The sequence below is a fragment of the Giraffa tippelskirchi genome, chromosome X (assembly GCF_054371585.1).
Source record: "Giraffa tippelskirchi isolate mGirTip1 chromosome X, T2T-mGirTip1v1.2.pri, whole genome shotgun sequence".
In the NCBI taxonomy this organism is placed as follows: Eukaryota; Metazoa; Chordata; class Mammalia; order Artiodactyla; family Giraffidae; genus Giraffa; species Giraffa tippelskirchi.
This window is the reverse complement of record NC_137289.1, coordinates 112,952,680-112,965,941: the sequence shown is the minus strand read 5'-3', so window position 1 is coordinate 112,965,941 and position 13,262 is coordinate 112,952,680. Positions and strand designations below refer to the sequence as shown.

The 13,262-nt window shown below is 38.9% G+C and overlaps 1 protein-coding gene across 18 annotated transcripts in view; it reads right to left on the bottom strand.

Annotated features, from left to right (window-relative positions):
- LOC145536235 (X-linked retinitis pigmentosa GTPase regulator-like) overlaps nt 1-13,262 on the bottom strand; it is a 64,528-nt gene that overhangs the window by 30,581 nt on the left and 20,685 nt on the right. For 12 of the 18 annotated variants that reach the window (XM_081565204.1, XM_081565202.1, XM_081565203.1 and 9 more), the window contains 6 exons: nt 13,032-13,156; nt 10,349-10,534; nt 9,254-9,425; nt 4,451-4,548; nt 3,996-4,058; nt 756-1,715 (listed from right to left, as the gene is read on the bottom strand). In XM_081565204.1, coding sequence (XP_081421330.1) covers nt 756-1,715; nt 3,996-4,058; nt 4,451-4,548; nt 9,254-9,425; nt 10,349-10,534; nt 13,032-13,156 — 1,604 coding nt within the window. The remainder of the gene's footprint in view (nt 1-755; nt 1,716-3,995; nt 4,059-4,450; nt 4,549-9,253; nt 9,426-10,348; nt 10,535-13,031; nt 13,157-13,262) is intronic. The other 6 variants (XM_081565212.1, XM_081565213.1, XM_081565208.1 and 3 more) reach the window with 1 other exon arrangement.

Here is a 13,262-nt window from a genome sequence, read left to right as displayed (position 1 = left end):
TCTCCTTCCTCCTCTCCCCCTTCTGCTTCCTGTTCCTCCCCATCCCTTACCTCCTCTCCCTCCCCCTCCCCTTCCTCCTCCCCCTCCCCTTTCTCCTCTCCTTCCTGCCCCTCCCTATCTCCTTCCTCCTCTCCCTCCCCATCTCCTTCCTCCTCTCCCCCTTCTGCTTCCTGTTCCTCCCCATCCCTTACCTCCTCTCCCTCCCCATCCCCTTCCTCCTCCCCCTCCCCTTCCTCCTCCCCCTCCCCTTTCTCCTCTCCCTCCCTATCTCCTTCCTCCCCTCCCCCCACTCCTTCCTGCCCCTCCTCATCTCCGTTCCCCTCTCCTTCCTCTCCTTCCTGCAGTCTCCCCTCTTCTAACTCCTCCCCCTTCCCCTCCTGCTCTTCCTCCTCTTTCTCTTTCCCTTCTTCTTCCTCCTTGTCTTTCTCTTCTTCCTCTCCTCCCTCACCTACCTCCTCCTCTCCCTCCCCGCCTCCTTGCTCCCTCTCTTCTGCTGCTTTCCTCCCTGTGCTTCTTGCCTCCTGGTAGCCCTGTTCCCTCTCCTTTTGCTCTTGTTCCTCCTCCTCCAGGTCTTTCTCTCCCTTACCCAGGCTCTCCATTACTCCCTCTCCCATGTCTTCCCCCTCTTCTCCTTCCTCACTTCCTGTTCTACTTCTCTGTTCCACTCCTGAATTACCTTCCTTCCTGATTCCCTCACCTCCACCTTCAGGCGCGTGCTCTGCCTCTCCCCCCAGCTTTCCCTTGCCTTCACTCACCTCAGCTCTGTCTGTAAGGTCATCTGACAGGAGCTCTGCTTCCTCCTCCTCTTTTTCTCCACACTTCTCCTCATTTGCCTCTATCTCTTGCTCCTCTACTCCACTCGTTTCTGAATCATCTTCTCCTTCCTGTTCCTCTGGGATCCTTGATAAGGGACCACACCTAAACTCATATGAGACTGCCATGATTTTGAACATCCTCTGCCTGGCCTCTTCATATCCTTGTTCAATATATTTTCTGCTATACCACAAATGTTGATCACTTTCCACTTCCACTTCATCATCCTCTTTCTCACCACTGCTAAATTCTATTGACTCAGGCTGCTCGAAACCATCAGCTATACTTTGCTGACTTGCAGTTTCTCCTCCCAAATAACCCTCTTCCTCTTCTATAGATCCTTGTTCACTGTCAAAGATCATATCTTGCTTGTTCCCTTTACTTTCTTTAACAAAATCTTTATCTTCTTCATCCTCAGTATGCATGTCTCTAATTGGTAAGTCAAAAAATGTATCAATATTTTTTCTATTCTCTTCAGTTTTTCTTATATCCTTCAGATCAGTCATTTTCACCAGATCAGTTTCCACTTCAGAGACTACTTCTCCTTCTGAATCCTTCTGACTTTGTCCTTCATCACTTTCCTTTTCTATTTCCTCACTATTAAGTGGATAGACACCATGCTTATTTTCATGTCTAAAGGTCCCTTTTTGCAAATGCTTTGCACTGGTGCTGGTCTGACTGGTCTGACGACTTTGCTGGTCTGAGTCATTACCTATGTCCTCATCTGAAAATGTTTCCATAGATAAAGCTGCTGGCATCACGTACATTCCTTGTGCCAAATGTTGTTTATATACTCTCCCTTCTGTCACTTTTGGGGATATCTCTTCATTTTCATATTCATCACTATTATCACTTTCAGGATCAGTTGTATGCTGCTTCGGTTTCTCAATTATTTCTCGTTTCTGTAAATTGTTTGAAGTAATTGTCATACTACTATTAGTTGATAAAGGTAACTTATCTATTACAAAATACTGCCAAGATTTTCCATTATCATAAATTTCACTTGGAGAATTAAAATGCCCAGTTTTACCAGACATTTTCCTCAGATTTTGGTTTTTCTTTTTTTTTGGAGGGGGATAATTTATGCCATTCTCTGTCTATGGAGCATCTAATTTTGATTCAGTAACATGAATCTGTGTTTAACTTTCAAATTTACCACCACCTTAACTTTGCCATTACTCACAGCACCAATATTTATTCTCTGCCCCTTTTTTTAATCTCAATCAATTCTTAAATATGTTTCCAGACTGATTTTTAAAAATACTGTTTAAAATGCACACTTTTCTACTTTCCCTATTGTTTTGTCAAATTTTGATTGGTCCTTTGATTCCACAAAATTCTCAAAATGACAGAAACAAAATGAAAATATGAATTTTTAAAAAACTTGAAATAAGAAAAAGCTTATTTCTAGAAGAAAAAATCTGAAATGTTTTTATCAATACACTACATAATAATGAATATATTTTTCTTTTCTAAACAAAATCTTTTGAGTTTTCAAATTTTTGACCCTCTTCCTTTTATTCACTATATTCTTTAATTATAATAATTTGCATACATAAAAAACTATGAGAAAAATACTTAAGGGAAAATATAAAATTTTATTAAAATTTTATAAACTTGTATAAAAACTTATATAAAGAACCGTTGAGGTTTTAATGATACATTAAGAATATGAAATTAATTTCTTGCTGGACAAAATAAGGCAAATCAAATTGCTGATCTAAATTCTATAAAGCTAATGGACTGAAAGAGTCGATGAATTTGAGTCTCTAGATAGTAAAAGCTCACTAAGTCAAGTTTTATAAATTGTGAAGAGTGCTAGACCTAGGAAGAGGTCATTTTTTGCTAAACAAATTATTAAAACAGCACAAGTTAAAAATATACAGAAATACGATAATAAATCTTTATTGTTCACTAAACTAGGCTTCCTACGGCCTCTACATAAAAGGACTATGTGAAATATAAAATATATATTAGTTTAAAAGAAAGTGCTTTCCTTTTCTGTTTGTTCTAGGTCTCTTCTTTGAAACGTCAGAATTCTTTCAATAGCCCTAAGACAGAGGCCCAGCTGCCAATTCTAAATGCACGTGCCTTTATTTCCTTAGCACAATAAAGCAGCACAAAAGAGGCAGAGCCCAGAGTCTAAGAGGAAGGAAAGACACACAAAAGATGTCTGCTTGGAAGTACAGTCAAGCCAACAAATCAGTTAGTCACTGAGCTTCGACAACTGTGTTAGGAAAAAAGCTCTCCCATATTCAAAAAGAATGCTGTTACTCAATATGCCTCTCAGTAAGATACAGATATGAGTAATGAGGATTGGCACTAAATGTTTATAATTTACCCAGATTCTCTTGCATTTCAGTGACTGTGATTTTAAGAATTTCTAGTTTAACAATGTGGCAAAGGTACTAGAAATAGAAATGAAATGCTTTCTGTAGCCTCTGTCCTTCAATTTGCATTTCTCCAATTTATGTTTCTAATCCTGAACCCTTCATCATTTCACCTCACTGGTCCTTCAAGCCAGAAAAAGCAAATGATTTCAGGACAGGCTTTTATCTTTCCAGGGTTGTGAAAACCCAGAATATTCCCTCCTCTTCTCTTCATTTGTTATTCATTAAAAGTCTCTATCACTCATGCATGGTTTCTGACTAACTTCCAAATGTTTAATCTTGTTTTTGTGCTACCAATTCCTTGATAAATTAAAGCCTATTCCAAACATTGTAAAAGCAATTATCAAATATTTTAACTAAAACCCACAAAACTTTAGAACTGGAAAAGAGGTTAATATCATCCTGTAAGGTCAGCAAGGTAACTCACCCAAAGTCACATTCAAACAAAGCGTGAGAGGCACTCATAAACAACTGTAGCGTCTTCCAACACTTAAGAACTGTAATACATATCCTTTGCCTTGACGGTAACAAAGTATGGATATTGTCACTTATTAAGGACTCCAAAGAGCAAATTTCAGCAGTGAAATTCTGCCAGTCTTGTTGTATCACAGAAAATACACACCAACAGAATAAGCCCAAATGGAGACTATACATATTGTATCCCCATCTTTTACATCCTAAAGTAAGTGAATACTTACCTTTCTTGAGTTCTTTCCAGAAACCTTTCAAGAAAAATATAAACAATTTAAACTGTTCTTCCCACCATAGTGAAAATAACTCTCTGTATCATACCTTTTGCTTTTGAACTGGTGATAATTTTAGTTTTTCATTGGAATTCAGGTACAACATGTGTGTCTGAAATAAATTTAAAAAAAAATATGTTCTAAAAAAATAAAGACTATATAACTGATTATATACTTATACATATGATTATATATTTATATATCATATGTTGATTTAAAATACATATAAATAAAATTAATACAAAACAGTTCAGACAATCATATAACCAACTTTCAATCGCATACTAATAATGTGAGGGCTGAAATTAATTTTACTGTACTTAATCTATACTTCACTAAATCTGAGTTTAAAATAATGAATGAAACCAAGACAAAAACAAAAAGCTTCTTTCTATGTATAGAATGGCTTAGGACGTACACATATACACAGACATACACATACAAATACATGAGGAACTAAAACTCAAATTTGTATCTATATTGCACAAAGAGGAAAACCAGTACCATATTTAAGACATCAGCAGTTTCTTCAAGGCTTTCTGAATCCTCTGATGAAAGGCTATCTGTCTCTTTCTCTTTGGTCATTTTATGTTGAAAATAATCTGAATGATTAACAGAGAAAAGATAGAACCAGATTTCAACAGAAAAGTGAAAGACAACTAGACAATAAACAGAAATTATTCTGCAATATAAAAGTACAGTTATAATTTTACTAATAGGTCAGTTGATAAAGAATCCGCTTGCAATACAGGAGACCCTGGTTCGATTCCTGGGTCTGGAAGATCTGCTGGAGAAGGGATAGGCTACCCACTCTGGTATTCTGGCCTGGAGAATTCCATGGACTGACTATACAGTCAGTCGCAAAGAGTCGGACACAACTGAGTGACTTTCACTTTCTTTCACTTTCAAAGGTCCTTTAACCTCATATAAAGGGAACTGAACAGAATTCATTCACAGTGATAGCAGGTTTTAAAATCTTTCTGAAAATTTAAAGACCCTGACACTGATAAGATAACAACCGTTTCATTCGTATGAACAGAGAAACATTATTCCTTTGGGGTAAATACTACCCAGGTATAAAAGTAATATGATGGCCAGTGCCCAAAAGATCCCCATCAACTTATACCCTCCTGCTATGCATACACTTGTGTAGTTCCCTTCTACATTTTACCAGGTTGGTCTGTATGGCCAATAAAATAAGCAGATCAATTTGATGTTACTGTGGCTTATGTCTCACTCCTCTCTCTCTCTCTCTCTCTCTCTCGGATCACTTGCTCTGGGGGAAGCCATGCTGTGAGTGTACCCAAGGAGAAGCCCATGTGATGAAGAAGTCCAGCCTCCTGCCAACAGCCACGTGAGTGAGCTTGCGAGAGGAGCATGAAACATCCTGAACCAGAATCACTCAGCTAGACTGGTCCTGGATTCTTGACCCTTAGAAGCTGTGCGAGATAGTAAATGTTTGTTGTTTTAGCCTACGTTTTAGGGTCATTGCTTATGTAGCAACAGAAAAATAGTATAAAGACCTAGAAACTTGCACAGAAAACCATAAGATTATTATATCATAAAGCACATAATGAGAAGTTACAAGCTTCATTTGACCTTACATTTTTCTCAATTACTATACCCCCGTTTAGCACATATATACTTATTTGAGAGGAGCTCCTTAATGAAGCCTTCACTGAAAATGGCAGTCCACAGTGCGCTCTCCCTTATAAACTCGTTCAACTCCAATGAATAAATAATCAGTTTGTCTTCACTCCATGTGAGGTATTAGGTAGGGGATATCAACTTAACTGCTAAATCTTAACGAACTTATAGTCTAGAAGGGAATACAAAATATGTGATATAGGAGAATGAGAAATCCCATCCAAATGTGGGAGATCAGGAAATTTTTCACTAAGGAGTTAACAGGGAATGATGGATGAGTAGAATTCTGAGAGGTAGGGATGGAGGTAAATGGGGAAGAAAATAAGTCTAGTGCTAACAGAAGCTGTGCAACCGCTGCCCTGAAAGCTTACCATGTGCTTGCAACAAAGGCTTTTATACATGTCAGGTTAACTCCACGATAGTAAGAGAGGTAAGTGTTATAGCTCCATTTCACAAATGAATACATTAAGGTTCAGTGACTCTTTTGTCAAGTGTCAATCTCAAGTCTGCCTGGACTTTATAGGTTTTCCACTCAGTCTGACTGTGAAGAGCTTCAGTTTGATCAACATCAGGGCTCAGTAAACTTTTTCTGTAAAAGGCCACACAGCCAACGTTTTAGGCTTTGTGGCCATATGATCTCTGTCCTAAACTCAAACTCTGCCACTGTGAAAGTAGCCACAGACAATAAATAAATGAATGGTTTTAAGAAAAAGGCTACTGAGAGATGAAGCTGGAAAAGCAGGTGGGAGTTACATGGGAAATTTCGACTTATTAAAAAAAAATATTAGGGATCCTCTGAAGACACTGGAGCAGATGGAAACTAAACGGCACCAGAAGGAGATTAACATAGAAAAGGATGAACCAAGACAGACTGGAGGTGGCAGAGAGGAAGTTTAGAAAATAGTATATTGTTTAAGCTCATGGTCTTCGCCTTATGCTTGACTGAGAAAACCGAAGTCATCAGACCTGATCTGTTTTATCTTCTCACCAACAAACGTACACATTTCCCTAGATTTTCCTGTTAAAATGTAGGATGTGTCTTTCCTCTTCACAAGACTGTTCTGTATGCCAGCCCCTCCTGTATTCTCAAGAGCTTTGCACCTTTGGTTACACTCTCTCTCATGTGCTGCCAATCTCTCTGGAACTACTGGTTCATGTCCATTAGCATACAAATATGCTCTCATATCTCCCACTCCCTCCACATCTCCCTCTAGCTCCCTCTAGCAGGCCCATTTCTCTGCTCCCTTTCATGAACAAAATAGGCTAAAGACCTATCTACACACTTTATCGCCCCTTCACTTCCTCGTTTCCCCTTCATGCCTCAATTTTGAACACTCTGCCTTCTGTCCTGATCTTTCCCTGGAACTACTCTTGTCGGGATCACCAAAAATGTCCATGATGCCAGATCCACGGGATGCTTCTTTGCACTCCTTTTTCTTGAGCTTTGAGCAGTACTTTGAATTTGTGACCCTACTCTCTCCTCATTTCCCTCCTCCTGCCCTACTGGCTGATAAGGTTGAGAAAAGTGGCTTTGCTGGTCCTCCCTCTCCTAACCCTCTAAGCGTCAGACAGTCTCCAGGCAAAATGCTGAGCCCTCTTTTCTTCCTGCTCTACTCTCTATAGTGATTTCACCAACTTCCATGAATTATAAATACCATCTCCATGTTGATGGTTTCCAAATTTCTATTTCTTGTCCAGACCTCTATTCTGAATGTTATGCTTTCATGTTCAACAGCCTGCTTGATATTTCTGCTTGGATGCCTCACAGGGATCTCAAACACAGTTTTTCACTTTTTTCTTTCAAAGCACTCAACCATCCTCCTGCCTACACAGCTATGTATCATTTATTAACAAGTTTAACAAGTTCACCTGGTTCTATGTCTAAAATGCATTTCCCGTGGGCTCCCTTCTCTGTCCACTGTCAACATCTTAGGTCTGTACACCATCATCTCTTGCAAAAGGCTCTGAAGTTTTCTTCCCACCTCTAGTCTGGTATCCCTGCATCCACATGTAGGCAAAAATGATCATTGTAAAACATAAATGGGATTGGAGCACATTACTCCACTGTTCAAAATCCTTTAATGACTTTCGATCACACTTAAGAAAAACACTCAAATCACTTAGGCCTCTCATGGCCTATAAAACCGTGAACATTTTTTTGCTGTCTCTTTTTCCAACATCATCTTGTCCCGTCTTTTCCTTCACTCCTGATTTTCCTTCACTCACTTTCTCTTCAACCCCAATGATCTTCTTTCCTTTTCCTATAGACTGCCTCCAAACCTTTTTAACTACATTATTTTCTTTGCCTGGAATAGACACATCCTCTCTCTTTGTATGGTTATTTTCGTATTCTTTGTTTTAGCTTAAATGTCACCTTCTCATCCGTGTCTTCCCTAACCTCCTTATCTCCACATGAAACACTGAAGTCTGCAAATAATTTAGAAAAAGTCACATTATATGTTGGGTGTGTGCTCAGTCAGTCGTGTCTGACTCAATGTGACCCCAAGGACTGTAGACTGTCAGGCTCCTCTGTCCATGGAATTTTGTAGGCAAGAATACTGGAGTGGGTTGCCATTTCCTCCTCCAGGGATACAACTTTCAAAATACTTGTTATTAAGTTTGTTTTAGTAAACAGTCACAAGAAGATAAGGGATGGCTTTTCCTTTTACTCTAACTAAAAAATTCTATCTTCACATACTAATCTCTGCAAGTGGCAAAGAGCTTGCCCCAAACCATCAACTTCTCTTTTCCTTGCACACACTGTTGCCAGAATCTACTTTTCCCATGTACGGGGCTGAAGACTACCAGTGAGTCTTATCTCCAAAGGAAACACAAAAGTTTGGTGAGATGTAAGAAGCCCTGCTCCTTATCAAGGTCCTAGATGTAGGGAATATTCCATTCCCACGGTCCACAGTTCTTGCCAGAGTTCCTGATCCTTTGTTACCTCAACCTTTTCTGTAGGTTCCTGAGCCCAAAGATATTAAAATGATCTGGCCCATTGTTTTTAATCCCAGATGCCCAGATTATCTTCTTAATTCCAAATCTACTGCTTACTCTGGTTTGCTAGTCCTGGCTTCCTGCCCTGTCCCTATCATCTGAGCACATGCCATGCGGCAACATAAACACATTCCGAAGATACATATAGTTAATAAATGTTGGAGCTGGCATCTGCTCCCAGATCAAATGGACTCTACATCTCATACTCCTAACCGTGATGCTATATTGCCTAAATACTCAACTTGACATAGGGCCAGAAGACCTGTATGCCAATCCTGTTCATTTCATTTATAAAACTGAGTAACCTTGGGCAAGTCACTCAATCTCTTCAAGCATTGTTTGTTTCATACATAAAAATGAAGAATCGGACTCCCACCTATTTTGGGTTGCTTCTGGGTTGAAAGGTGATAATGTAGGAGAAGGTGACATGTATGTTATACACTGCTCTAAAAAGATATGCTGCTGTCATCACATGGGATTTTTAAGCTCACCAGAGATGCTTTCTATTAGTCAGAGTATTTCTGGATTTGAGTTCAAATGAGATGTCAGTCTCTAACTAGGAAGAAAACAATTTAAGTGGAGAAAACATCTGAAGATGAACATGAAAACAGTAGGAATAAATGGTACATTTCTTCTGAGAGCAAGCAGAGTATCAAATGTTACCTGGTTCCACTGGGGGCATAGCGTTCTCATTTTGAGGCATCGTTTTCTCTAGCAGATTACTTGCAGACGTACAGAAATTAACTAAGTAAGACAAAAAACTAACGGGTTGTGGGGAAGTCCCTTCAACTGGAGGTAGTGTTCCCGTCATTCGAATAGAGTCTGGGGATTTCTCCTTTAAAGCAAACAGGTTAAATAAACTGTTAGATGATGTTATATATTTGATATTGATGTAAACTACCCTGAGGTTGCAAAAACTATTGAAGAGAGAGACTTCAAATTGGCCAACGTCCTACAATGTTCACTCGTTAATAATTCCCAAGGGCTCAAAAATGTCTTGTTTTGTTGCCTCTGGGTCTAAGTTGCTCTAAATCGTCAATCTGGAGGTATGTTTTTCACAAGATGGGGCAAAGTGTATGTGTGTTTTCTCTGTCTTCCCTGACAAAAACAGTTACCCGGAAAACACAAACCAATTACACAATACTTACAGGATATTTCTTAATTTTTCCATATATACTTTTTCATAAGAAAAAGCCAAATGTAACTTTTTACCTCTAAAGGCATACATTTGGGAATTTAAAGTAATTTTTATTAAAAAAGGAATGTGTCCTTTAAAAATTACTTGGGATTTTACTTTTTAAAATATAAGTGTTATTGTAATGATCATTTTAAAGCACAGAATGAGAATCCCTAAATTTAATAGAGAAAGAACATTCCCTCTCTCAACCCAAAGTCCTTATTTTTTGTTTTCCACCTTTCACTATTTATAATATATAACCTTTCATGCTCATGAGGTATTAGCTTTAAAAGACAAAAGCAAAGTAGAAGTCAATTCACATATGGCTGAGACAACAATTTAGCAGTACCACTGTCTACAAAGGTTATCTATGATCATTTCAATTTTCTAATTTGTTTGTTTAAAAGTTTAATTCTGAGTTTTCTTTAAAAGTTTGTAAGCCATTAATTCTAATAATTTGATAGAGTGAATTTATCTAAGAAGACCCTTCTTTGGTTTAAAAAGAAAAGAAATTTGTTTTCTTCCAGTTTCCTTTGCAGCACTAGACAGTGTTTATTACATAGAACAGGTCACAAACATACCCTCTCTCTACGGCGCACACGTGCTGATAAAGATCTCTGCAGTATGTTTTCTAAAGGCAGATCACTGATGGGCACAGATATAGCTGAAGGTAAGCAAGAATCATTTATTTCATATGACTCAACGTCTTCTGCCATACCAAGTCGTGGAGTGGCAAAAACTAGCATGTGACATCCACCACAAGCAACCTGCAGCATAAATTCATGGATAAATTAATCGACATTGGCTTCAAACACAAATGGGTTTTTAACAGCTTTTAGCTACAAAACGTTAACTTAGCAGTAGACTTCCTAGACTGAATAATTCAATCTTCTTTCTCCCTCTCTCCCTCCATACACACACACACACACACACACACACACACACACACACACACACACACACACACACAACACATGAATTACAATATATATTCTTTAAACACTATTACTGAAAATTAGACCAAATTTAATACATCATTTTACTTTCAACTGAATATATAGTACAGACAAAAAACTATCTGGCACATTATATTTCTCTTTACAATTTAGAAAATGCTATTTTAATCTGGGAGCAACACTAACAACTTGAAAAAATCAAGAAAAGTTCTACTTAAAAATAAGGGACCCATGGGTCATGTCAATGTGTGGTAAAAACCATCACAACCTTGTAAAGCAATTACCCTCAATTAAAGTAAATAAATTAATAAATAAAAAAAGAAATAAGGGACCCAAGAATACATCAGTCTCTTGGGATAAACATGTCTTCAAGCCTTTCTCTTTACATGAAGGTTTCTTAAGTTTAATGCTTTAAAGTCCCAAGAGGAAAATGCAAGCATGCACAATGGTGAAAGAATGAAAAACGTAATCAACATCTTAAGCACTTTAAGAAATAAGTAATTTTCAATAAAATGCTTAAAAAAAACATTGTGTAGTGTTTACAATATAGAGACTTCTGGTATCTTCATCGAGTTCTACATTGCAGCATAGAACAGCATACTCTGAACCTTTCCTTCATAATATTTCCAAAGTTAAAATTGATCTGTTTTATGTATAGCATTTAAAAAAAAATTATCTTCCCCATAAGATTATACAGGGGCTTCCCTGGTGGCTAGATTGTAAAGAATCTGTCTGAAATGCAGGAGACCCGGATTCGATCCCTGGGTCGGGAAGATCCCCTGGAGAAGGGAATGGCAACCCACACCAGTATTCTTGCCTAGAGAGTCCCATGGACAGAGGAGCCTGGTGGACTACAGTCCATGGGGTTGCAAAGAGTCGGACACAACTGAGCAACCAACACACACACACACACACACACACACACACACACACACACACACACACACAAGATTATAAGCTCAGCGAGTGGGAATCTGGTCTCAGTGTTTATCATTGCATGCTCTCTATTTCTCATCCTCAGTCCAGTATCTTGTACCAAGCAGGTATTCATCAAATAGGTGTCAAGTCAAGGAATGGGAAGTGTTTCATAGTATGAGGCTCTGAGCCTTTGGAGAACAAATTCCAAGTGATATTGTTAGGGGAAGCCCACTGACTGAAACTGCCCACCCTGGCCAGGCACCACAGTAACCATTTGCATGAGTTGTTTTACGACAGGAGGTCCTGCTAAGGAACACGGAACTAATAAGCCACCACCAACCAGAAGAGTTCGGGAAAGGTCAAAAGAAGACACCACATGTCTGACCACCTCCCAGAATCCTTCTCGCTGGCATCCAGCTTGGCTGAACAAGGTGTGCACCACCAGGAAGGACTCTGAGTCAGAATGATTGGCTCAAGACAACCTGGAAACTAATCCCATCACCATAAAACCCAAGACTGCAAGCCATGTGGCAGAGCAGTTCTCCTGGGTTCCCTTACCCTACTGCTCTCCGCCTGGGCACCCTCTCCCAATAAAATATCTTGCTTTGTCAGCACATGTGTTTCCTTGGACAATTCGTTTCAGGGTGTTAGACAAGAACCCAGTTTCGAGCCCTAGAAGGGGGCCCCCTTCCTGCAACAATATTATCATCAGTGTGTGTGTGCATGTGCGTGTGTCTGGGGTGTGTGTGCACTCAGTTGCTCAGTCGTGTCCAACTCTTTGCAACCCCATGGACTGTAGCCTGCCAGGCTCCTCTGTCTGTGGGATTTTCTAGGCAAAAATACTGAAGTGGGTTGCCATTTCCTCTTTCAGGGGATATTCCTGACTCAGGGATCGAACTCAGGTCTCTTGCATCTCCTGCATTGCAGGTGGATTCTTTACCACTGTGCCACCTGAGAAGCCCTTATTATCATCACTGACTAAACAAAATTTTCATCTATAGTTCTTAATTGGCAGGTGTTAGAAACAACAGAGATATGGTGCCTGATGCGGACAATACTGAAACAACACTTAATCCAAATACCACTTAGCTCAATAAAAGGATTTTCAAAACTCGTCACTTATTATCAGCAGGATCTGAGGGTCTGAATGGTATCTGATCCAACAAACATTTACAGATGACCACTGTGAGTGAGGAGAAACATTAGGAAAAGGACAGATTTTCAGAGTGTTGTGATGTCTGACATTTGGCCATTAGGACACAAGTGTATTCACGAGATAGAGCCATGATACTATTTCATCTAAATGTAAAAGGACTCATTTTCTATGAAATCCCAAAAGAATCAAATATAGGAATATGAACATGTAAACAGGGAAATGTGAAGCCCTTACCAAATGTACTATATACTTCAAAAAATTAGAACACAAAGTGGGAACGAACTGATTGGTAAAATTCTCCATTCCAAGTCCTAGTTTTCCATGTTGACCATCTCCAAAAGTATACAAAAGGCCTGATTCTAAAATGAAAAAAAGAGAGAATTATGAAAGTGTTACTTTGATGGATCTATGTGTAAACAGCAAATATATTAACTGACATTGCAATTTTCCCCTCATATTCTGCAT